The sequence below is a fragment of the Mobula hypostoma genome, chromosome 24, assembly GCF_963921235.1.
Source record: "Mobula hypostoma chromosome 24, sMobHyp1.1, whole genome shotgun sequence".
NCBI classification, from domain to species: domain Eukaryota; kingdom Metazoa; phylum Chordata; class Chondrichthyes; order Myliobatiformes; family Myliobatidae; genus Mobula; species Mobula hypostoma.
Genome location: NC_086120.1, coordinates 41,039,857 through 41,065,433, shown reverse-complemented (window position 1 = coordinate 41,065,433; position 25,577 = coordinate 41,039,857). Strand labels below are relative to the sequence as shown.

At 40.2% G+C, this 25,577-nt stretch overlaps 1 protein-coding gene across 1 annotated transcript; it reads left to right on the top strand.

The window, feature by feature from the left end:
- The first annotated feature begins 9 nt into the window (after positions 1-9).
- Positions 10-24,837, top strand: atp5f1d (ATP synthase F1 subunit delta). The gene is made up of 5 exons (XM_063032047.1): positions 10-234; positions 3,679-3,832; positions 8,498-8,586; positions 18,738-18,872; positions 24,737-24,837. Exons 1-4 carry the CDS (start codon positions 25-27, stop codon positions 18,858-18,860), a joined length of 576 nt encoding a protein of 191 aa, XP_062888117.1. The 5' UTR covers positions 10-24; the 3' UTR covers positions 18,861-18,872; positions 24,737-24,837.
- Positions 24,838-25,577: the final 740 nt, after the last annotated feature.

Genomic DNA, 25,577 nt, shown 5'->3' with positions numbered 1-25,577 from the left:
CCCGCGTCGACCTTCGTTTTACGCATGCGTGAGGCTGCGGTGCAATCTGGGTATCGGCTTGTCCTTGCTTCAGTGGCCGGTTTCGCGGACATGTTCCCCGCCAGGATCTGCTCGCTCCTCCGCCCCGGGGTAGTGTCCCGGACCTGGGCCGTGCTCGCTCGGGGCTATGCCGAGGCGGCGGCGGCGTCGGCTTCGGCAAATAAGATGTCCTTTACGTTTGCCTCTCCGACCGAGGTAAGGCTGAAGGCCCCGGCCAAGCGCTGCGGGTGACACCGGGGCCTGGGGCCTGAGGGGACGGGAGAATTAGGGGACTGAGGGGGATTGGAGGGAACTGGGAAGATTAGGGGAATTTGAAGAGCTGGTTCATAATTAGTGTTTTATTTGCATCTAGTTCTTTGATAATCGATCCTCTATATGTTGCAGAGGCACCAATCCTGTCCGACGTGCTTTTAGATTATACAATATAGAAGCAGAATCTGCTCCGCTTTTCAATCACGGCTGATTTTCCTAAGCCTAACTTTCACCCTTTTACCAATCAAAAAGCCTTAAGTGCTGATAGGTGTGCTGTATTTACATTTGTGTCAGAATTTCATCTATCGTCTTGTGTTGCTACGTGCATTCAGATGAAGAACCTTATGTTTTTTACAATTTTCCTTTCTCTGATCTTGTATCTAGAGACATGTGATCATTCCTCATTTTGACATCTCAATAGTAAGTTCCAACAGGGACTGAAATTGATAGAGGTTGCTGGTGCCAAACTGTATTAGTCTCTGCCGTTCTTTTGGATTCATCAGCTGTGGGGTGAAGTGGATCCTGCTATATCTTGGGCAACATCTCGCTCTCCATGCCTCCCTGGCTTGCACAGTAGGCATCATGGATTTGTGCCTTGGAAGGTTTCCAGGGCGCAGGCCTGGGCAAGGTTGTATGGAAGACCGGCAGTTGCCCATGCTGCAAGTCTCCCCTCTCCACGCCACCGATGTTGTCCAAGGGAAGGGTATTGTCATTGCAGATGTGTGGTTAAGTGCCTTGCTCAAGGACACAACACGCTGCCTCGGCCAAGGCTTGAACTAGTGCCCTTCAGATCACTAGATGAACGCCTTAACCACTTGGCCTTGCGCCAACACATATCAATTGGGACGCACTGTCCGTAATTGTCCCTGACCAACGGAAGGCTTTAGCTGTGTTTAGATGTTGCTCTTGAAGCTTGCTGTTCTGTATGTATGTATGTTTGCATATTTATAACCATCTCCATCAGGAAACTGACATCACTTGTCCTTGGCAATTGTAATGGCGCAGAATGATGAATCTCTCAAAAACATACATGGATAAGAAGCCAACTGAAGCACATGGGCAGCACAGCAATGGAAACTGTGAGCAGTTTCAAACTGCTGGAAGTGCACATTGCACACCACCTCTCATGGTCCCTGATCACATCCTACACAGTCAGGAAAGCTCATCAACGCCTCTACTTTGTGAAGAGACTGAAGAGAGTTGGACTGTGCACGTCCAGTCTTACATCATTCTACAGATGTACAGCAGAGAGCATCTTAACATGATGCATCACTGCATGGCACAGAATCTGCACTGTGGCAGACAGGAAGTCCCTTTATGGTGAATAAAGTTAATGCTTGATCCTTTAATGCAAATCATATCAAGGAAAGATTCCTAACAAGCTGCATTACTGCATGGTATGGAAACTGAACTGTGGCAGGCAGGAGTGTTCTACATTGGATAGTCAAAACCTCCCCCAACAGCCTGCTCACCATCAATGACATATATACAGAAAGGTGCTGGAAAAGGTCCAGTAACATCATGAAGGATCCCACCCACCTTGCTCATAGACTGTTTGTCCCACTCCCATCAGGAACGATGCGATGTAGAATCCTCATTAGGACCACAGACTCAAAAACTGTTAGCTTCCCCAAGCAATAAGGCTGATCAACACCTCCAGCCACTAATCCATCCCTCCACACCCCCAACTGTCACTACTTTATCATTTCCTGTCAGTCACCTTATGACCAGGCACCTTTGTGCCTAGCGTCACTTTATGGGCATACAATCAAACTATGTATATAAGATATCTTGTGTATATATATTTATTGTGTGCTTTTATCTTTTTTTTTTGCACTTCATTGGACCCGGAGTAACAATTATTTTGTTCTCCTTTACACTTGTGTACTTGAAATAACATTAAACAATCTGAGTACATGCTGGACCGCAGGTCAGAAACTGCACATCTTGTTCAATTTTAGTTGTCATTCAACCATCCATGAATACAGTCAAACTTAACAACCTTACTCTAGAGCCAAGGTACAAAACACAGTACCAACAATTAGCCATTGCACAAGGCACATATAAGGTAGCAGTAAGAATAGTCACACAAAAATATATATATAGCCCAGCCCAAGTCCCTGAGTGACATGGCCTGTAACTTGATAGTGCATAGGTGTTATCAGCAAGATCAAGCAGTTCTCAGTAGTTGACAGAAAAACTCATACACTCCAGTTTTTATGCCACTGAGCAAACTCTGGAGAGCGGCTCCAAAGGGAGGGGACAGCCCCCAACCCAGCATTGATGCTGTGCTACACTGTCTTTGGTGTCTCCTCTCCTGGGCTGCTGCAACAGGCAAGCCTGCGGCTTGAGGCCTAGTCCTCGCTACAGCCGAAGCCGTGCAGCTCTCCTGCTGTCTTGGCTTGCTAATAAGCGATGGAAATGGACTTGTAGTATTTTGCATTAACAATGTTCAATAAGGTCTTGTGATCACAAGAGAAGCGTCCAAGGCATCACTCACTGTTAGAATGCACACCGACTCCAATGTCTTTCTGTAGCAGGCAGTAACATGATCCGCACCAAGTCAAGCTCCTCCGCCAATATGCCATTTGCTGATGGGTTAGGCCTGCAGTAATTCTAAGTTCTTGAAGTCCAGCATTATCTTGTGATCGTTAAAAAAAGGTGTTTTAAAAATGGCAAAAAATACCTTTGGTTAGTCTTGGGGAGGCAGCTGCATCCAAACATGCTGCCATTTTACTGGAAACCCCCATTGTCATTGTGGTGAGTGCCAGTGATTTCTCAATCTACCTGCTCATGGTCCTCGCACCTTACTTGTCTACCTGTGCTGCATTTTTCTGTAACACTTCTGCATTATGGTAATACTTTGTCTTTTGTATTACTTTAACATACTTGTGTTTGGAATCTGGACGGCATGAGAAGCAAGGCTTTTCACTATATCTTGGTGCATGTGGCAATAATAAATCAGTTACCAATGACTGACAACCCACCTATCACCCTAAACATTCATTCGCTTCAGCACTACTGCACTATGGCAGTGGTATACATCCTCTATAAAGACACTGCCTTTACTTCGGCTCTGTTATCAGCAGCTCCCAAACATATGAACCTTCTGGTTTACCTCCAAGTTTATTATTCTGATTTGGAAGTCATTTGTTGGTCTCATCTAGGTCCCAGGACTCCCTACCCAGTGAAACTTTGGCAATTCCTTCACCAATGATTCAAGGTTGCAGCTCACTGTCATTTTCTTGAGGACATTTAGAGGCAGGCAATAAATGTGGGCCTGAAAAGTTTAAAAACAAAACTGATGTAACAAAAGTTTTGACTTGTTAGGGAAAGCATGTTGAACTGTGTTGGATTTTTTTAAAAACTTAATTTTTTTTTGCTTAGGTGTTTTATAATAAAGCCAGTGTTAAACAAGTTGATGTACCAACACTGACTGGAAGCTTTGGTATTCTACCGTCTCACGTGCCCACGCTGCAGGTGCTAAAACCTGGAGTCGTCACTGTCTTTGATGAGGAGGGTGGACAGAACAAGTATTTTGGTATGTTAAATTGGGATTTTGTAGTAGTGATAACTTGAAAATATAATTTCAGAACTTTAAAAACTTACTATGTCATTTTTAATATGGCAGATTGCCTAAATTATTGACAATTAGCACTAGTTATTGTAATAAATCTTTTGCTGTTTTTTAAATCAATGTGGCATTGGTATCATAAATTCGTATCCTTTGTGCAATACTTGTCTTTGTATTGATCACATTTATTTTGTAGTAGTCTTGTAAACACATTGTTTCATTGCAAGCTGTGATGTTATTGAAGCTCTGAGATGTTATTGGGTTTGCTGACCTTGAAGCTCTAAACTCAAAACAAAGTCTTTAAACCCTGTCTGATATAGATAGCTGCAGATACCCTCACTAAAGGGACATTATACCGTGGCTACCCAATCTTCAAAGACTAGTTCACTTTCCTGTTTATCCTTCATGCCGAGTTTAGCAGCCGATACCCTCTATTCAAGTGGTGGGTCCCACCCTCCCCACCAAGGAGGAGACACTTCTGGCTAACGTATTTTAAACGTAGTTTACTTATTTTGTTTATATACAGGGATATCATTTATTTATACAAGGATGTTGCCTGGATTGGGGAGCATGCCTTATGAGAATAGGTTGAGTGAACTCGGCCTTTTCTCCTTGGAGCGACGAAGGATGAGAGGTGACCTGATAGAGGTGTATAAGATGATGAGAGGCATTGATCGTGTGGGAAGTCAGTCTTTTTCCCAGGGCTGAAATGGCTAACACGAGAGGGCACAGTTTTAAGGTGCTTTGAAGTAGGTACAGAGGAGATGTCAGGGATAGGTTTTTATGCAGAGTGGTGAGTGCGTGGAATGGGCTGCCGGCAACGGTGGTAGAGGCAGATATGATAGGGTCATCCAAGAGACTCCTGGATAGGTACATGGAGCTTAGAAAAATAGGTAATTTCTATAGTAAGGACATGTTCGACACAGCTTTGTGGGCCAAAGGGCCTATATTGTGCTGTAGGCTTTCTATGTTTCTATTTCCAGGTTTAAATCCAAGCAACATTCCGAAAACACATTTAAGATTCACTAAAGCTTTCTATCTTATAGAAGACTTCCAAATTACAAACCATTTTTAAAACACAAAATATTTCCAAAACACAGGTACGATTCCTACAAGCTGAAATGACATACCACTAGTTGCAGGCAAATCAGTTGTCTGTCGCGGAAAACAAAAGTAGAGGAATCGATTCTAGTTCACCCTGTGCTTCTGTCATTCTTCTTACTGTTCTTGGGCCATTCCTAAAAAGTCTGAATTTCTCTCTGCATTTATACTGTTTCTTTTTGAACTAAAAACTTAGCCAGTGTTTTCTAGTTTGAAACAATCCAAGTGAAATAACACATTGCCTTATTGCAATTCTTGAGCATCCATCGCACCTCATTCACTGGCAAGCAAGGTTTTACATGGGGCTACAAATGCAATGTTGACACATGCAAATGTTACGTGTGTGCACAGATGTCTTCTTTTCTCAAGAGATCTAACTGGTTCTAATTATTGCTGTTAAAATGGGAAAGCTAATATCTGAAAACCAAATAAAATACAGTTTTTTTCATTTATGTTTACTGAAGGTGGATATCAGTGACAACCTCCATATATACTTACCTCTATTTACCCCAGAGGTGAGGAGGTGGTTCAGGGTCAGCAACTTAGTGTCTGGAATTATAGGCCATAATGGATAAGGTCTACACATTTCTGTCCCTGGAGAATATTAGTGAACCAGATAACTTTTATTATCATCTTGTAGCTTCATTATTATCAATGTTGACTACAGCTTTATTTTTCAAATTTCATATTTATTGAAGTACTTGAATTTAAATTCCTCTGCTACAATGGTGGATTGAATTTTGTGCCTGGATCAATAGTCTAGCATTCTGACTGATGTTAATTCAATAACTTCACTGCAGTTGTGAACTATGGCCTCTGGTAACCAGACCTTGCTTGTCTGTTGTTTTGATCAAAGCATTCAGAGGTAGGAAAATAACAAAACAGAACGCAAATGGCCAATGATTTCGACTTTAAAAAAACATTTTTTTTTTCTTCCCCAAGTACTATCAAGGTTTCATTTATTCCCGACCTCCCAGAAAATATGCAAATAGAATATTAAAGGTGTCAACCTGGAATAACATACAAAGTGCTGGAGAAACTCAGCAGGTCAGGTAGCATCTATGGAAATTAATAAACAGCTGACATTTTGGTTGGTTTTGTTTTGGACCCTTCAAGACTGAGAAGGAAGGAGAAAGATGGCAGTGGGGGGTGGGGGGAAGATGGATGCTAGCTGGAAGATGATAGGTGCAGCCAAGTGTGTGGGAAAGGTCAAAGGTGGAGAAGAAGGACTCTGATAGGAGAGGAGAGCTGACCATAGGAGAAAAGGGAAGGAGGAGGGGACCCAGGGGGAAGTGATAGGCAGATGAGAAGGGATAAAAGGTCAGAGTAAGAAATAGAGGAAGGGAGGAGGAGAAGACTGTTTTTACCACAACTCCAGCTCTTTTTCCACCAATCTTGTACAGACTGCTAAGTGCTTTCAACAGAGTGTTACTTCAGATTTCCAGCTTCTACAGTATTTGTTTTTCCTAAGTAAAATGATTTTTTTATGTTTCTTGGTTTTCAAGAACTGGATCGTTTCCCCTGAAGAAATAGTGAAACTGATGCCATGAATTTTAATAAGTAGTAATGATGACGAAAAGTAGAAGTGACTGAACAACAAATTATTAGAATGACAGTCTCTGTTAAAGTTTCTAAGATTCTGTTCAAGGGGAAAACTTCATTTTTTTTTTAAGGATTAGCGATCAAATTTATTTGTAACATATATACCAAAACATGCAGTGAAATGTATAGTTTGCATCAAATCAAATCAGCGAGGATTGTGCAAGTGCCACCACACTTCTGGTGCCAACATATCATGCACACATCACTTGCCCTAACCCATCTATCCTCAGAATGAGGGAGGAAACCCATGAGATCATGGGGAAAATGTACAAGCTGTTTACCGGCAGCATGCAAATTAAACCCTGGTCAGTGATTGTTGGCACTGTAAAGCATTGCGCTAACCACAATGCAGTCATGATATCCCAATTTTTTAATTGTTCCTCCTGTTCTCTATTCTGTGCTACATTATTTCTGCTTGTAACGTGTTTTAAAAATACTCAAATTGCCACTGGGGAATTTATCCTATTTGAATGTGGTAGCTAATTATTAAAACCTCAGTTTTGAACTAAAAACTCACTGGATGATCTGCTGGGACATCTAAACAAATGGTGGTTTTATGTGCAGTAATTGTCAATATCAGACTTATTAAAGCTTGAACTGGAGGCTCTTGATTCAGAAGGGTGTCAAAGATTATGGGGAGAAGGTTGGAGATTGAGATTGACAAGGATAATAAATCATTAGCAAAAATGTTTCCCCTGCACCAAGTTGATTTTAAAGCTTCAGAAGCATTCAAACTGAAATCTCTTAAATATGTCAAAGTTAATGAATTAACCACTTTTAATAATCAAAAAAATTGAAGCAATTAAAAGCAGCTGAATTATCATATTCCTGCCATTCTTCATCACTGTTTCCCTTTTCAATGAATGTGTCTTGAGTTCCTGTTTTGGATGTTTCATGACAATTTCATTGGATAGATTCTCTAGCATGAGCTTTACTTTACTCCTGCACGCCATGCAAATTCCAGTTTTGGAATGCCACACGTTGGGGATTTGTTGATTTTTGACAACTTCGTCGTGCTTGGTATTGTTATTTACACGCTGTGGTCACTTTATTAGGTGCAGGAGTGGAACCCGGTGTGGTCTTACGCCGCTGTAGTCCACCAACTTCAAGGTTCAACAAGTTGTGCTTTTAGAGATGCTTTTCTGCACACTATTGTTGATACACAGGGTTATTTGAGTTGTTGTCGCCTTCCCGTCAGCTTGACCAGCCGACCATTCTGACACCTCATTAACAAAGCCATTTTTGCCCACAGAACCGCTGCTTACTGGAGGTTTTTTTGCACCATTCTCTGTAAACTGTAGAGACTGTTGTACTTGAAAATCCAAGAAGGTCAGCAATTTCTGAGATGCACAAACTGCCCCGTATGGCACTAACTATCATTCCATGGTCAAAGTCACATTTCTTCCCCATTCTGAAATTTGGTCTGAACAACGACTGAACCTCTTGACCATGTCTGCGTGTATTTATGCATAAGTGGCTGCCACATGATTGGCTGATTAGATATATGCATTAACGAGCAGGTGAACCGGTGTACCTCATAAAATGGTCACCGAGTGTATAATATTTATTTTATCGTTTTCGGGTATTTACCATTCTAGTTGGATGGTTGAGGCATATGTAATAGAACTGGCATGTGCCTCAGTAATCCAACTAGAATGGTAAATGCCCCAGAAGCTCACCACAAGCTAATTATCTTATGTTGCGTATATTAGAATTAGTTTGTGGTGAGCCTTTTTATCATTAATGACTTGATGGCAGTACAAAATGCTGTTCTAAATGGTACAATTATGTGATAATAAATGGCAAAAAGTTTTAAGACTGCGTCCCATATTGCTTAATGACTAGACTATAGGAAGAAAAAGATATCTCACTAGAAATTATAATCAATCAAATCATTGCATTGAAATATATTGTTTTTTTTCTTTCCAGTGAGTAGTGGTTCTGTGACCGTGAATGCAGACTCCTCAGTTCAACTTTTAGCTGAAGAGGCAACAGCTCTGGAGAATTTGGATGTCACGGTAAGTAAAGTTTACTTGCTGACTGGATGATCACGGTTCTGGGATGCAGTGCTTTGGGGTTAAAGTTAAAGGGTGACGACATGGGTGATAAATGTAATGGGCAAAAATATGAACTCCTCTGCTTTGGCAGTGTATTCTTAACTAGTGAAAGATTGAAATGCATTGATGTTCAAAGAAACTTGCGTGTTACCCTGCAGGTACAGCAGGTAGGGTGCTACGGTCGCCTACCAGTTTGCATGATGCTATGCTGGAGTTCAATTCTGGAACCTTTCTGTAAGGAGGCTCTGTATGTCCTTCCCCTTCCCTGAGTGGTTTTCCCCTCGTGCTCCAGTTTCTTCTCGCAGTCCAAAGACATATCGGGTAGGTTAATTGGTCATTGAAAATTGTCCCATGATTAGGTTAGGGTTCCAAATATGTAAATGTTGTACAGCCATGAAACATAGAAACCAAAAAAACACACATATATAGCATGATTAATAAAGTATTTGGTTGTTTTGCTTGTTTCATTGGCCACCAGCCAAAAGTCACTGAAGTTCACCAGAGTGATCTTAAACCGGGTTATTTGGGTTTGTGGGATGGCGTGGTTCGAAGGGCCACAAGGACCTACTCCACGCTTAATAAATAAAATAAAAAAGAAAGTAGACGATATGTTAATATTTATTAACCGGAAAACGGGCTGAAAAATGGCAGAGAAAATTTAAAATGCAAACCAATGTGAGCTGTTGCACTTTGACAAACCAGGGCAGGACTTGCACAGTGAATAGTGAGGCACGGAGGTGTACGGTAGAACAAAGGGGTTCTGGGATTAAGAGATGCATAATTTCTTGAAAGTCTTGTTACAGATAGATAGCTTCCTAAGGAGAGCTTTTGGCACGTTGGCCTTTGTAGATCAGAGCTTTGAATATAGAAGTTGGGATATTGAAATTCTATAAGACAATGAGGTCGAATTTAGAGTATTGTCTTCAGTTTTGGTCACCTACCTACAGGATTGATATCAATAAGCTTGAACGAGTCTGGAAAAAATTTACAAGGATGTTGAAGACCTGAATTTGGAAAAATCGAATAGGCTACGACTTTCTTCCCTGGAGCATAGAGGAATGATGGGAAATCTTATAGAAGTACACAAAATTATGAGGGATATAGATAGGGTAAATGCATGCAGGCTTTTTCCCAAGAGGTTGGATGAGATGAAAACTAGAGGTTAAGGGTGAAAGGTGATATATTTAAGGAGAACCCAAAGGGAACTTAGAGTGTGGAACGAGTTGCCACCAGAAGTGGTGGGTATGATTTCAATTGCTTCATTTGAGAGAAGTTTGGATAGGTATATGATGGGAGGGGTAAGGAGAGCTGTGGTCTGGGTGCAGCTATATTGGACTAGGCAGGAAAACGGCTTGGCATGGACTTTATGATTCTGTGTTTGTTGCAGGAAGATTGTCACTGATGAAGTTACTTTATTCTGCACTCTTACTGTGTTGGGCACGTGGCTAAGTGGTTAAGGCGTTTGTCTAGTAATCTGAAGGTCACTAGTTCGAGCCTCAGCTGTGGCAGCATGTTTGTGTCCTTGAGCAAGGCACTTAACCACACATTGCTCTAGTGTCTGCGAGGCGTGGCACCCCACACAGACTTCTGAGCCTTGTAAGGCATGAAAATGCCTGACACAGGCCTCTCATGGTCTGAGTCGATGTTCCCTCCCCCCTCCCTCCTTTACTGTTTTACCTTGTATTGCCTCAATGCACTGTAATTAATTGATATGTATGGACAGTATGTAAGGCAAGCTTTTCACTGTACCTTGGTACATGTGACAATTATATGCCAATTTCAATTCTAATTTGAGCACCAAAGTAAAGATTTTCTGCTGCAGTTATATAGGACCTCAGTGAGATTGCACTTAGAATATTGCATGCAGATCCAGTCATACTTGTAATAGAATGCATAGAAAGCTTACCATATTGATTTCTGGTGGTGATTTGTCCTGAACAGACTGGTTCTCTCCTGCCAGCGCTTAGTGAAATGAAAGGTAATCTCATTGAATTTAACAAAATTCTTAAGGGGACTGGAGGACAAAAATGATGTTCTTCTGTCTGGAATCAGGGTCACCGTCATGAAATGAGGGATTAGTCATTCAGAACAGAAGAAAAACTGTTCCACCCAGCTTTTTTTTCAGTCTCTCTACCAAAAGTGGATGCAGAGGCTCAGTTTCAAAGTATGATAGATTCCTGCTGCTGACTATAATGAGTTGGTAGGTTAATTGGTCATTATAAATTGTCCCATGATTAGACTAGGATTAAGTCAGGGAGTTTGCTGGATGGCATGGTTCGAAGTGTCAGAAAGACCTATTCCATGCTGTATCTCAATAAGTATATAGATGAATAGATTTTTTGATATTAGGATACAGGTTTCCCCCGCCATCCGAAGGTAGAGCGTTCCTATGAAACGGTTTGTAAGCCGAAATGTCGTAAAGCGAAGAAGCAATTACCATTTATTTATATGGGAAAATTTTGTGAGCGTTCGCAGACCCAAAAATAACCTACCAAATCATGCCAAATAACACATAAAACCTAAAATAACAGTAACATATAGTAAAAGCAGGAATGATATGATAAATACACAGCCTATATAAAGTAGAAATGCTTTTCCACAATCATTACTGAACTGTTCTCCAGAGCGAAAATCTCACGCAAGTGCTGTCAGCAGAAAATCTCACGCAAGCGCTGTTGGCAGAAAATCTCACGCAAGCGCTGTTGGCAAAAACACGCGCAAGCGCTCTCCAGTAACCTTTAAGCTATGAAGCTGCCAAATCATACCAAATAACACGTAAAAATACACAGCCGATATAAAGTAGAAATAATGTATGTACAGTGTAGTATCACTTAGCAGAATTGATTCAGCGCTGAGCACACTGATGATGGTGTGTTAGACTGAGTCGTCGGGAGTTTGGGTGGTGCAGTGGCCCCCCCACCCTCCAGGCCGCTGAGCGATACATTGCTGTGAAGAACGCAGGGGTCCAGCGGTAGCCGGGACGCACACAGCACATCTTTAAGTAAAAAGTTGAAATAAACATGCTAATTAATTAGGTGCCGCTGACACGTAATTGTCAGCCCAGATCAGTGCCAATTTCTGATTGCATCGTCTCTGATCTGGGCCGACAATTATGTGTCGGCGACACCTAGTTAATTAGCATGTTTATTTCAACTTTTTTCTTAAAGATGTGCTGTGTGCGTCCCGGCTACCGTTGCATTTTCCACGAATCGGTATCTGGCCGTGGCTTGGGGGTTGGGGTGGTGGGACACTGGGGTGTCATCTCATCGTCTGTTTCCATTAGAGCAGGCAGCTCATCTTCTTCTACCTTTGCCTGCCTCAATGTCGAAGGTCGAGGTTCGTCTGCTGTGGCTGATGTGGAAGGCTTGCTTGACTGCTGAGCCTCGCGTATTTTTCTATCACACAGTTCTTTAATAAGGACTCAAACCATCCTGCAAATATCCCCTAAACCTACGTACCCTTTCAAAATTAAAGTCATACTTTATCATTACTCATTTGGTTTCGATTGTTATCCTTTTTTCTTCCAATTGCATCAGCTCTTCATCTATCAGTTCTTGGTGATGGGATGCCAAAACCTCTTCAACATCATCTTCGTCAACTTCCGCAAGCCAAACTCACGTTGTCCTTACTTCGTTCACCACGATCGAAACGCTTAATTATGTCTAGTTTTACCGTAAGTGTAACACCCTTACGAGCTCTTTCAGGCTTTTCCGATACCATGGAGCTCATCTTACAAACGGATGCTCACAAGCTCGTGTTTAAGCAATGCTGGCGAGAATCCAGGGGAGAGCGGCTGCTCGGGGCGTGTGCTGCCTTTTTCTCCCTCTTGTCCCTCTGACTATACCCCTTACCCATCCTCTGGGCTCCCCCCCCCTTTTCCTTCTCCCTAGGCCTCCTGTCCCATGATCCTGTCATATCCCTTTTGCCAATCACCTGTCCAGCTCTTGGCTGCATTCCTCCCCCTCCTGTCGTCTCCTATCATTTTGGATCTCCCCCTCCCCCTCCCACTTTTAAATCTCTTACTAGCTCTTTCTTCAGTTAGTCCTGACGAAGGGTCTCAGCCTGAAACGTTGACTATACCTCTTCCCAGAGATGCTGCCTGGCCTGCTGCGTTCACCAGCAACTCTGATGTGAAGATAGTGTTCTTGGGTTGCTTCATTATCCATTCAGAAATCTAATGGTTAAGGGGAAGAAGCTCTTCCTAAAACATTGAGTGTGTGTCTTCAGACGCCTACCTCTAGTGGTAGTATTGAGAAGTGAGCATATCCTGGGTGTTGGGGGTCCTTAATGATGGATTTTCTACAAAGACAAGGGATGGAAGGATGTTCAAAGGTACACAGTTCTTAATAATGTGGTAGGGGATGGGAAAGAGTACAAGCTGGCAGGTGATAGGTGAAACTAGGTGAGGGGCAAGATGTCCGGGTGGGGGAGAGGGGATAAAGTAAATAACTGGGAGGTGTTAGATGGAAGGAGTAAAGGACTAACGGAGAATGAAGGATCTGTTCGGAGAGGTCAGTAAATACTGTATATAAAAAAGAGAGAGTAAAATAGTGATATGATGTTCATGGCCCATTCAGAAATCTGATGATGGAGGGAAGAAGCTGTTCCTAAAAGTTCGGTGTGTCTTCAGGCTTCTGTAGCTCCTCCCTTTTAATGGTAATGTGAAGTGGGCAGCTACTGGGTAGTGAGGGTCTCTAATGATAGATGCAATGAAATCAAAGACTGACTTTCGGTAAAGTAGGCAAATCTGTTAATGGGTGAAATATCTAAAAATGATGGAATGTGGGAGCATGTTCAGATGCAAAGCAGGGATAGTTTATACTGCTAAGGGATGAGTTTTGATGCCCAACTAAACTTGATTTGTTGGAAGTGAGGAAAGGTTTTCTTCTCTTCCATTTTTACGTTGTTAGAATTGCCCAAGTCTTTTAGTTTAGTTGACTAATTCTGTTTAGTTTTTTTGGGGAGGGGTTTGTTTTTTTTCTATTTTTTTTTCTTTTTCATGATTTTTCTCCAGTTTTTTTTGGTCCTGTATTATTCATTGTTATCCTACACGATTGGGAGTTTTGTCAATTTATACTATTTGGTTTTATAATTACTCATTTTAAGTATAACAGTGTATTTCCAACAATTTTGTATTATTGCTATGTTATGTTTATATTTTATGAAACTAATAAAAAGATTGAAAAAGAAAGGAAGTGAGGAATTGACTTGGAAACAGGACTAGTTTGCAATTATTAAGAACTGTGTACCTTTGAACATCCTTCCATCCCTTGTCTTTGTAGAAAATACAATATATAGATGATAGGAAATGAAAGAAAAGCACAAAAAAATAAGAGGCAATGCTGATAGTTGTCAAAAGATGTTTGAGAATGGAGACTTGCCTGAAAAATCAGAATTAATGCATTTTCAGTTGTATATAAAAAGGACATTCTCAAGAACAGTGTAGGCTTCTTTTTAAAAAGTGCAGCAGTGATACGTTGAATTAATGAATGATTGATTACTTTGCATTATTCACTGTAGAGGAAGAAAGTAACATCTGAGGTATCATGAGGAAACTGATAAAGAAAGGAAAGGAACTTGTTAAGATTCACAGAAACAAAATAGTTGTGAAGAAAGTAAGGTAGTAAAGTTACAAATCTCTAATAGCATTCTATGTTTAGGTGCTAAAATAAATAGTTGTTGATATTGCAAATTCACTAACAATAGTTTTGTAAATTTTCTAGTTTTCTAGATTTGGAAACTGTTTCATTTAGATAGCTTCCAGGTGTTTAGATTGGCAAATTGTGCATGTTAACCCATTATTAAGAAACGTATGATGAACTTGAGAGGCAGGATGGAGCTATGTCTCTACCAAAGGAGCTATAAGGTTCTTCCTTCCTCTATGTCACCCTTGGATAAGGTGTAGCACCTGTTTAGCACCCCCATCCCCTCTTCTCCCAGGCTCACGTGAAGCCGTGGGAGTATGTGGTGGATGGTTGTATGAGCAGCTGGTGCATATCACAAGTCCTGGTTATGCGACCAGGGATACCTGGCGGACAATCTCTGAACAGTATTGATAATGCCTGGGGTCCCCTGTCTTGTAAAGATACTGCTCAGAAGAAGGCAATGACAACCTGGTTCTGTAGAAAACTTTGCCAAGAACAATCATGGTCGTGGAAAGTCCATGATCACCCATGTCATACGAGACAGCACATAACAAACAATGATGAATATCAATTAATTTGATTTTCTATTATTATGTTTGAAAGGAAGCAATGAGAAATAACTACCAAGATTCTAGACTTAGATTATGCTATTATTTCATTATCAGCTTTATTTTTACTGAAATATGTCGTAAAATTAGATATGTCATAGATTAAGGGAAGAGTGACTAAAACAACTAGATGCTAAGTCAGTAATTAAATCAAGTTTTAATTTAGAATTACTATTAACCAAAGATGTTTAAAGAATTTAGAGGAAAGAGTTGTTTATGAAGTTATTTATAATTTTACTGAAAACATGCTGAACTATAATATTGCTTTTTCAAAATATTTTAGCTTGCCTTCTCCAGAGATTTGTTGGATGAGAGCTGCACTGAAGTGCAGAGATAAGCCAACCAGATCAGAGGGTCTAATATCCTTTTCTAATATATTTTCCTAGCAACCTTTAGTTAAGAAATCATTTGATTTGTGAGAATCGTTTTCCTGTTTCTGGCTTTAGAGAGGAGTGGGCGGCACGTTAGCATAGTGATTAGCGCAATGCTTTACAGTACAGCGACTCAGGTTCAATTCCACTGCTGCCTGTAAAGAGTTTGTATATTCTCCCAATGACTGTGTGGGATTCCTGCGGGTGCTCCAGTTTCCTCCCACAGTCCAAAGCTGTACTGGTTGGTAGGTTAAATTGATCACTGTAAATTGTCCTGTGATTTGGCTAAGATTAAATGGTGTTGCTGGGCAAAACGGCTGGAAGAGTTTATTCTGTATTGTTTCTCAAAAGTAAATAAATAAACAAGAACATTGATTCATACTTCTATCCAAATTGCCAAATGTTGAAAAGTGTGTATGAATTATAGACTTGAGGTTGAATACGTGAGGACTTTATTCCCTGGAGCATAGGAGAATGAGGGGAGATTTGATAGGGGTATATAAAATTGTGAGGGGTATAGATAGGGTGAATACAAGTAGGTTTTTTCCACTGAGTTTCAGTGAGAATAGAACTAGATGTCACGGGTTAATAGTGAAGGGTGAAATGTTTAAGGGGAACATGAGAAGGAATTTCTTTACTCAGGTTGGTGAGAGTGTGGAATGAGTTGCCAGTGCACGCAGATTCAATTTCAACATTTAAGAGAGAATTGGATGGGTTAATGGATGGGAGGGGCATGGAGATCTAAGATATGAATCTTAGTCAATGGAATCAGGTAACATAATAGTTCAGCATGGACTAGATGGATCGAATGGCCTGTTTCTGTGCTCTAGTCTTTGATGAATAAATTTCTGGTGATGACTTTGGGGAGACAAGACTGTGAGCTTCATTCTCCTGGTTGTGTCTGGATTTAACGAGCATATCGGATGCTGATCATTTTTAGACAAATATCTATTGTAGAATAAATATAGCTGGCCATGCAGTAATCTACATGTACACACGTCATTTCTGAATCTGTCCTGGTGAGCAGCGATACTTTGAAATTTTTATGTCCTATCTTTGATGCCTTCAAGTGGCAATTAGTTTGAACAGCTTGCCAGAGATTCACGCATCCACCGTCATGGATGACTGCTTATTTTTGTGCTGATGAGATCTGAGCCAATTCTAGTCTGTGTAATTTGACTTACGATATATCAAGTTGTGTGACTCAAGATGATCATAATGCCATTGCCCTCACTTTCCTTAATATGGAGCTCATGTTTCTGCTTATGAACCAGAAGCTGAGCATGTAAATGCATTTACTTAAGATGAAGAAAATTCTAAAACCTTTAAATTCAGAAACTTTGGAGAATTTAGTCTTTTTTTTAGACACTTCACAACTGAGTAAAGCAGATTAAATTATCATTTAGTGAAATGCTGCCCATTTATAGCTCTCAATTTTTTTTGAAGTTATGAAATCACTTGTAGTTTACCTGTGCTTATGGAAGTTAAGGTAAGGGAATCAGATGCTATGAATACTAGATCAAATGCTGAATAAAGCCTGTTTCTAGTCTTCCGACTGAAATGTAGGGCTATTCGGCCATTCAACCCTCCAGACTTGGTCTGGCAGTCAGTCCAGTCAAAGCTAATATCAATGCAAAGGGCCTGTACTGTGCTGTCCTGTTCTTTCTCAGTTATAATTTTTCTTAATATCGTCAAGATAAAATTTCAAAATATTCCAAAGTGCTTTACAAGAATGAGGAAAAAATTGGTATTACAAAGAGCCTCGGATCAAATTGGCAGGAAGAATCAGTAATATTCAAAAAGATGATTTCTGAACTTGGTGAGAAGAAATTTAAGGAAGAGCTTCCCAACAGTGTCTGAAAAAGCTGTAAGTTTTGCCTACTGGAATATGGGGCCTGTGTTTGACCCATCTACCCCTCTTCTCGCTACTACCATCTGGGGGAGGGGCAGGAGTTTTGGATCGCATATCGCCAACTTCAGAAACAGTTGTTGCCCTCCAACCATTAGGCACCTGGATTAGCATGGATAATTTCACTTGATTCAGCACTGAACTAACTCCACAGCTTGTAGACCCATTTTCAGGGACTCTGCCTTTCTTATGTGCGGTTTTTCATGGACTCTATTGCGTTTCTTTATTTTCCTGTGGGTGCCTGCAAGAGAATGAATCAAGGTTGTATGTGGTTCACATATTTTAATAAATGTACCTTGAACTTTGAAAAAAGGATGGGGGCTGGGAGCAAGTTGTGTTGAGGAACCACAACAAACTGATTTATGGAGAAGCAGCTTGCAGAGATAGGATGGGGTGAAGCCTTAGATAGACAATATTGCTGATGGGAGACTGAAGACCAATACAGTTAGATAGGAAAGTTGTAGGGGGTATAGACTTAATATGAGATAATGGGTTAGTATAGATTGGCATCATGGTTAGCATGGATGAGGCAAGTTACAAGAACCAGTTTCTGTGCTGTATAAGTTTCTGTGATTCTCTGTTCACTTTCCCTTACTCTGTTTTTTCTTTTGTCCAGAAATCTTATCAAATAGATTCAACAATTTGGCCTCCATAACTTTGTTGTTGCAAATTCTAGTTTGGTGTCATTGGGTAAAAAAAAAATCTCATCTCAGTCTCAAGGCTCTTACTGTATATACTGCACCATGCTAGGAAAACACTTCTGTTGACCATTATTGTAATTTTATAAATTTCAATGAGAATTCCCCCTTTTTTTTTCTTTAGTAATTGTGGTGATCCATCCTTGTTCTTGTACTTGAAACCTTTTGTAGTGATGCCCTCTTAACCGTTTGTTTTCCAGTGATTGGTATGCAGATACCTGAATCTATTTGTGAATAAAATGTTATAAATTTCACATCTTTTAACTAAAACTCTGCCTTTCTGCTTACCCTAGTGAAATGAATAACCACAAATTTACCCTTGTTATACTTGCATTTGTATCCTGTTCATAGATTTATTTTAAGCACAGCTGTTAGCAATACAGCAGTGCCCGGTTCTGGTTCTCCGGAATCTCTGGAATATCCAAGTAAATTTGTCCTCCTCTCAAACTTGAAGATCATGTTGAGGGAGAAGGAAGCTGTGATGGTTGTGTACAGAATTAGTTTTAAAAACTGATATTTTAAAAGAGGATTAAATGTGAATACCTTATGTATACAACTATTGCTGATTTGCCATAATGCAATTTAGCATTGGAGTCTTCACAAAGTAGTAAAAAGTATAATTTTGCAGTTATAAAGTTGAAATATATTTTTCTGTTTTTTGTGTAAACCAATTTAATGGGTCATTGGACCACCTTTTAAAATTAAAGTAGATGCAGCAAGTATTACATGAAAGTCAGGACTGTGTTGCTGTTTTAAACAATTCCATCACGAATGTTAAAAGTTAAAGTGATACATGCTCACCTTTTCTCCAAGCAACACCTCACAAAAAATCGTGACCAAAAAGGTATCGAAGCATTAATGTTTTTGAATTTTTGTTTCAGGCTGCAAAGGCCAACCTGGAAAAAGCGAACACTGAACTTTTATCCGCCACTAATGAGGTAGAACGGGCTGAAGCCTTAATTAATATAGAAGCAAATGAAGCAATTGTTAAGGCACTGGAATAGCTTGACTTTTGGGTAAGGAACTTAATTCATATTATCAATATGTTTCAGTGGTTTTGTTGATCTTGACCTGCAGTCCAGGTTTTTTTGTGTGTGGTAAAAATTGAGTAACTCATTTCATCAGGTCAAATACTGACAAGAACCTCTTCCAACCACCTATTCTACTTCAGCTGATGTATCAGGACCCTTAAAACATAGGAGCAGAACTAGACCATTTGGCCCATTGAGTCTGTTTCACCATTTCTTCATGGCTGATCCATTTCCCACTCAACCCCATTCTCCTGCATTCTCTCCATATCCTTTCACCCCTTAACTAATCAAGAACCTATCAACCTCTGCCTTAAATGCACCCAGTGACCTGGGCTTCCACAGCCACTTGTGCCAACGAATTCCACAGATTCACCACCCTCTGGCTTAAGAAATTCCTCCTCTTCTGTGTTTGAAACGAATGACCTCCTGTATGTGGGGGAGTGAACTTCAGTATCCATTGCCAAGAGGTGTTTGACAGCACTGTGACTGAGCTGACAGGCTGAGGGTCTGGAGTAGGCAGTAAGGGATCCAACACGAGGGACAACGACAATGTTTTTCCATCTTCGTTTTTAAGATCTGGGTGTTACCAGCAAGAGTAGCATTAATTACACATCCTTGATTGCTCTGGAGAACTGGAGGAGGTGTGGCTGCCAGCATTATCACATTTCATACATGATTTAACTGTGATTTTGAGTCAGCACTTCCAACTGGAACGAATGGACGAGGAATCTAAGGAGTGGTTGTGAATTGACATGAAGTGATATGGTTTGGCATTAGAAGGTGGAGGCCAAGTCTCAATGTGTATTTAAGGCAGAGGTTGCTAGATTTTTGATTGGTCAGAGCGTGAAGGAATATGGGGTGAAAACAGGAGATTGGGGGTGAGAGGGAAATTAGATCGGCCATGATGAAATGATGTAACAGACCCGATAGGCTAAATGGCCTAATTCTGCTCCCATATCTTGTGGTCAAATGGTGATCAGAAGTGAACATCTTGGGTGCTTTATGACTCAAGTTCCAATGTAATTAGTCACTCAGGATTAACCCCTGAACATCAATATCTAACACACACATACTGTATATTAAGTCTTCAAAGGGGATATCAATGATTCCATTTAATATCAGAGAACATATACAATATAGACCCTGAAATTCTCACCCTGCAGACATCCTCGAACCAGAAGAAAACCCCCCATAACCCCCTGTCCCCCTCCCACGCACAAGCAGCACCAACCCTCCACCTTCCCCCTTCTCCCCACTTATCTTAGCATAAAGCATCAGCATTGCCACCACCACCATGCAAGCAATAGCAAAGCCCCCTCAAGAGAGACGATGGTCTACAGTACATCAAAGACTAACTGTTCATTCCAACAATTCAACATCTCTTGGGCTCTCTCTCACTAACAAGGGAGAGACAGATATCACTCCTTCCACAGCAAGAGGGAGGCAAACAATCACTGTTTCGATGCTACAGTATTAATTAATTTGTAATGGTTTTCAGTGTGCTTTTGCAGTTTTTAGCTCTCGCTTCTTGGTGTGACTGCACTGCTGGTCTTCTGCCACTAGGTGATACACTTAGTTCTGTGGATCCTTACAGCAAAGTGGTTACCATTTGATTGTGATCTTGAACTGTGACTAATTTACTGCTCTCAGAGAATGCCTTTGTAATTGAAATTTGGCTTCATTGATGGATTAATCACAAATGGGATTTTTAAAAAAGTCCTGCTTCTCATCCTTGTACATTGATGCTGCTGATAGAGGTCTACTGGGGGGAGTAAAAAATGGCCTCTGTTTAGATGACCATATCTGTTGAATTGGCCAAAAATGCTTACTGTTAATTCATAAATGTTAAAAAAGGATAACTGAGTCCAGTACGTAGTGATCCTCAGGAGCAAGGAAACTATTTCTTGTTACCAAAGCAATGAGAAATTTTGAGGGCAGGGAAGAGGTTCACATACATCATTGATCTAGGTTTTCTTCGCATGAATGTTTAAATTTGCTAGGGTGGGGAGATATGAGTAGTTTATAAACAGAATTGCTCCATTGCAGATAATTATAGTGCAGATTTGGTAAAGAGCAACTTTGCTTGGCTGGGCTCCCAGAAGTACGGAACTGTTTGTGACTCAGTTTAGAAGGGCAGCGGAAAGTGAGGGTGCGTGAACAGAAACCTATTCCAAAACAAAGAAGTAAAATGGAAAATTTCCAGTAATGGGGTTAACATAACAACAAACAAGTGCCATGTCTGATGTGGTGGTGATTACTATGAGCATTTTATTTTTATGGAACAGTAGTATTCATGATATTGTTGGCATATTTTTATTATTTATGGTGAGGCTGTTTCTTTGAAAATGATAATTGCCATTTATTTTCATAAGTTAGTCAGGGCCCTGAACCTGGAGTAGAAAGGTAGGAGTTAAAGGTTCCTGAGTAATCAAGTGTTCAGAATTGCATAAATGATGCGGAACTGATTTAGTAAAGGGTTCCACCTGTGGTTTTAATTTTCCTTGGATCAACAAAAGTTTATTCTTAAGCTCACAGAAAACTCTATACAACATCATTTACATGTTTTAATTTGTAGAGCATACAAGAATATGATCCTAGTGCAGCTTGAGGGGAGATGTAACTGAACTTAGGAAAGTTATAGTATTGTTGATGATATTTTGAGGTGTTTCTGCTCACTGGTGGCCATGTATATTTAAAAAGTAGCTATCATTTGGGTTTATGTAAAATTTCTTAACCTTACAGAATTTAAAGAATATGTATAATGTATGACTTGCTCTTTTTGTAATTATGCACTTTACAAATTTAAGCAAACATAAAAGACACATATTTTCTTGTCTCCAGGTATAAAAAGTGCTTAATCAGCAAAGTATTGCAGACATCGTGGCTTTCCTGTGCTTCCTGTGTCTCAAACTGTAGTGCATTGTTTGAAAAATAGTGATCAAAGTTGAGCAGTGCAGTGTGATTTAATATAAACTGCAGTTGACACTGATAGAATGCTTCACAATTGCTTCACAATAGTGTTCAAAGGAATATTTATAATTTTGAAGTTCCTCTCAACATTAGGATTACATGGTACCTACTTTTTTTTTCTACAATTTGGTTTATTTTGAAATAATTTTTCTTACTCGTACAAAAATATTTATTTGCGAACATTTTGTCACCATATGAAGAGTGCTGTTAATTAACACCGCACTGATGATGTCTTCTCATATGGTGACAAAACATTTGTAAATTACTTGCCAAGATCAGAGTTCAGCTCTGCCCAACCGTCAACCACCCGAGCTACACATTTTCCAAATTATTTCCAGTATAAAAAAAAGCACTTTATCCCTTCTATTTGGACAATTTGGCAGATTTGTGCTGTGCGAAATTGCACTCTTTAAATAGGGAAAACTGCAAGTTTATTACTCCTGTACAGTTAGGTAATATTTGGTATTTTATATGGAATAATGAATATGGTTGATCTTTAATTCATTATTTGCATTTCCTTATTGACATCTGACTGTTTTCTGAGTTTCCTTTCTTCCCACCAAGGCCCAATTCTTGTGTTCCTATGTTGTACCATGATATTTTTCTGGCTGATCCCCATACCATTTATTTTGCTTAGTCATCATCATCATTACGTGCTGTGTCGTATGACGTGGGCGATCCTGGTCTTCCGTCTGTCATGTCCATGATTGTTCTTAGCAGATTTTTCTACAGACGTGGTTTGCCGTTGCCTTTTGGGTTGTGTCTTTACAAGACAGCTGACCCCAGCCATTATCAGTACTCTTCAGAAATTGTCTTCCTGGTGTCGGTGATTGCATAACCAGGACTTGTGATATGCACCAGCTACTCGTACGACCATCCACCACCTGCTCCAATGGCTTCACATGACCCTGATTGGGTGCTTGCAGACTGAGCAGCTGCTACACCTTGCCCAACGGTGACCTGCAGGCGAGCAGAGGGAAGGAGCACTTCGCATCTCCTTTGGTAGAGATGTATCTCCTGCCCACCCTCTGTTTTGCTTAATACCAGAAAATAATCTTATCATTGAATGTATTCCTTTTGGACAGAGCTTTCCAGCCATTTTAACCAGCTTTTGAGTAAAGCAACTTCTCGACCTCAGTGCTGCATAGGTGCCCCCAACTTCTATATTCTCCAGTGAGAAGAGATGCCCTCTCAGATTGAATATAGTCAGACCCTCTCCAAATTGTGTCTCAGTACGGTTACCTGTCTTTTAACCTCCTGATTACATCCCTGTCTTGTTTTCTTTCTGTGGATTAACCCTCCAATCCCAGAAATAATTTTAGACCATTTCTTCCTTGCCGTATTCTTAAAGGTCTCTCAAAATTCTGGGTAATTTGTTGGTTTTGTTGATTCCTTTTACAACAGACTAAACTTCACAAATACAAATTAAACTCATTTTTGCCTGAATTTTGATTATATTTTTAACTAATAAGCTGCTTAATTACCTGATTGTGACGGTGACATTTTAATTAGTGTCATCAAATAAATTACATTGGCTTAAGCTCTGACTTAATGTGGTAATGTAATTTACAAATGCACATCAGAGTGGTCAGGCATATAGAAATGACACACCAGCTCGATCGACAGAGCCCATTTAAATATATTTACTTCCCAAGTTGACTATCAAAATAGGCTGCATTCCAGTCCGTGTAACTATTGTTTGTAAAAAAAAAAGCCCTTACTTGATCGGGGATGTGAAGTAGGATGGAATCTTGTAGTTGCATCTTCATCATCTTCTGATACTTTCCATTTGTAAAATTGCACAATGCCGTAAACAAAATAGCAATCTTATTATGACTTAAAACTATTCAGCATCAGCCCAATATTAGGTTTCAACTGACTCAAACGGGGAATAAAATTTGGTTAACTCGTAATCGAGTGGCAGGGTGGAGATAAGTCTCTACCAAAGGAGGTGTAAGACACTTCTTCCCCCTGCTAGCCTGCAGGTCATTCCTAAGCAAAGAGTAGAACCTGCTTAGCCACACCCCCCCCCCCCACACCATGGATCAAGGACACGTGAAGCCATGGGAGCAGGTGGTGGATGGTCTCATGAGCAGCTGGTGTACATCTCAATTCCTGGTTATGCGATCACTGACACTAGGTAGACCGTCTCTGAAGAGAACTGACAATGGTCTCCCGCCTTGTAAAGACACTTACCAGAAGAAGACGATGCCAAACCTGTTCTGTAGAAAAACTTGCCAAGAGCAACCATGGTCATTGACCATGATCACCCAAGTTATATGACATGGGCGCATAACAAGCGTACTCTGAATTGTGAATCCTGAAAGCTGATTTAAAAGCTTACAAATATTGTGTTTTTGAATTTTATTTGGAACAAGGTTGTATAAATTTATAGAAGCAAAGGCCACCTCAGATGGAGGATGTGAACAGTGCCCCATTTTTCCCCTGAAAGCTCTGCTATTTTGGGATGTGCTTGGGGCAAGTTAGTTGGCATTAACATCAGAAATTGCCTACTGGGAACTGTGTTGCTTCAATTTTCTCTCTAAATTGTATATTTCCCAAGACTAAATTACAGTCCCAGTGCTGATAACAAAGAGCTTCTTACCCACTGAGTGTGTGATGTATTTTCACTATTTGACTCCCAATTCTGGGAATATGTAATGTAATGTAATCACGGGAAGTTTCAGTGGGAAAAGTCTCACAACACTGATAACCTCAGATTAATGAGTTCAAAGCATTCAATTCCATAGGGGGAAAAAACATAGATATATTGTTTACATAGTACAGCACTGATCACCTTCAGTGTCTTGCATTTGAATTTGTTCTTAACTGCCTCCACGTTTCAAAATCCTCCTCATAATGCTTCTCTATCTTGGCAGGGTGAAGAGAATGTCATGAAACTGTTCGACCATTTGGGAAGAAGACCAAAACTTTGTACAGTAAAATGGATTGAATTTATCTGAATAAACATCTAAAACAATTTTGTCTAATTTTTCTCCTGAGGAAAAAATTATGTACATCGAAACATATAGTGAAGTGTGTCATTTGCGTGAACAAGTAACAAACCCAAGGATTGCTGGTGGCAGCCCACAAGTGTCACCACACATTCTGGCATGCCTACAATGTTCAGCAAAATTTTGCAGCTAAAACAGACGTCAGTCATTAGTGCAGTGATGAATTATCATGCCTCTATTATCACTGCAGCTTGGATCAAATATTGGTCCTATTTAAAAATATTAAATATGAGTATTAACCTTTTCATTCGGTGAGCAGTTAAACTTTAAGGTAATGTCTTTGTTCTGATTTCTGTTCAACTGAGACTTGAATGGGAAAAGCCAATTCCTTAGTGCAGAGGTGAACAACCTGACTTGCCATTCTCCGTTCCATAAGTTGGAATGGCCTCTAAGACGTGGGTGATGGCATCTTTTGGCAGCTCATCACTATTATAAGTTACCACATTGATTTGAATGTCACTGATAGAGACTGTTAAAACTATTCCAATAAAACTATTTCAAAAAATCAAAAACTGCAGTGCCATCAATGTATTAAAGAAAAATAGGCTAATTAAAATAATTTGCTTGAAGCATCAGCCAGTTTTGGGTGTGTAATTAAATCAGGATGCTTGAAGGCTTATCAGATGATTGGGGTATACACTGACTTCCTTGGGTGTAACCTATAGCTAATTTTATCATCTTTTAAATGTAATCCATGTATTAAGAA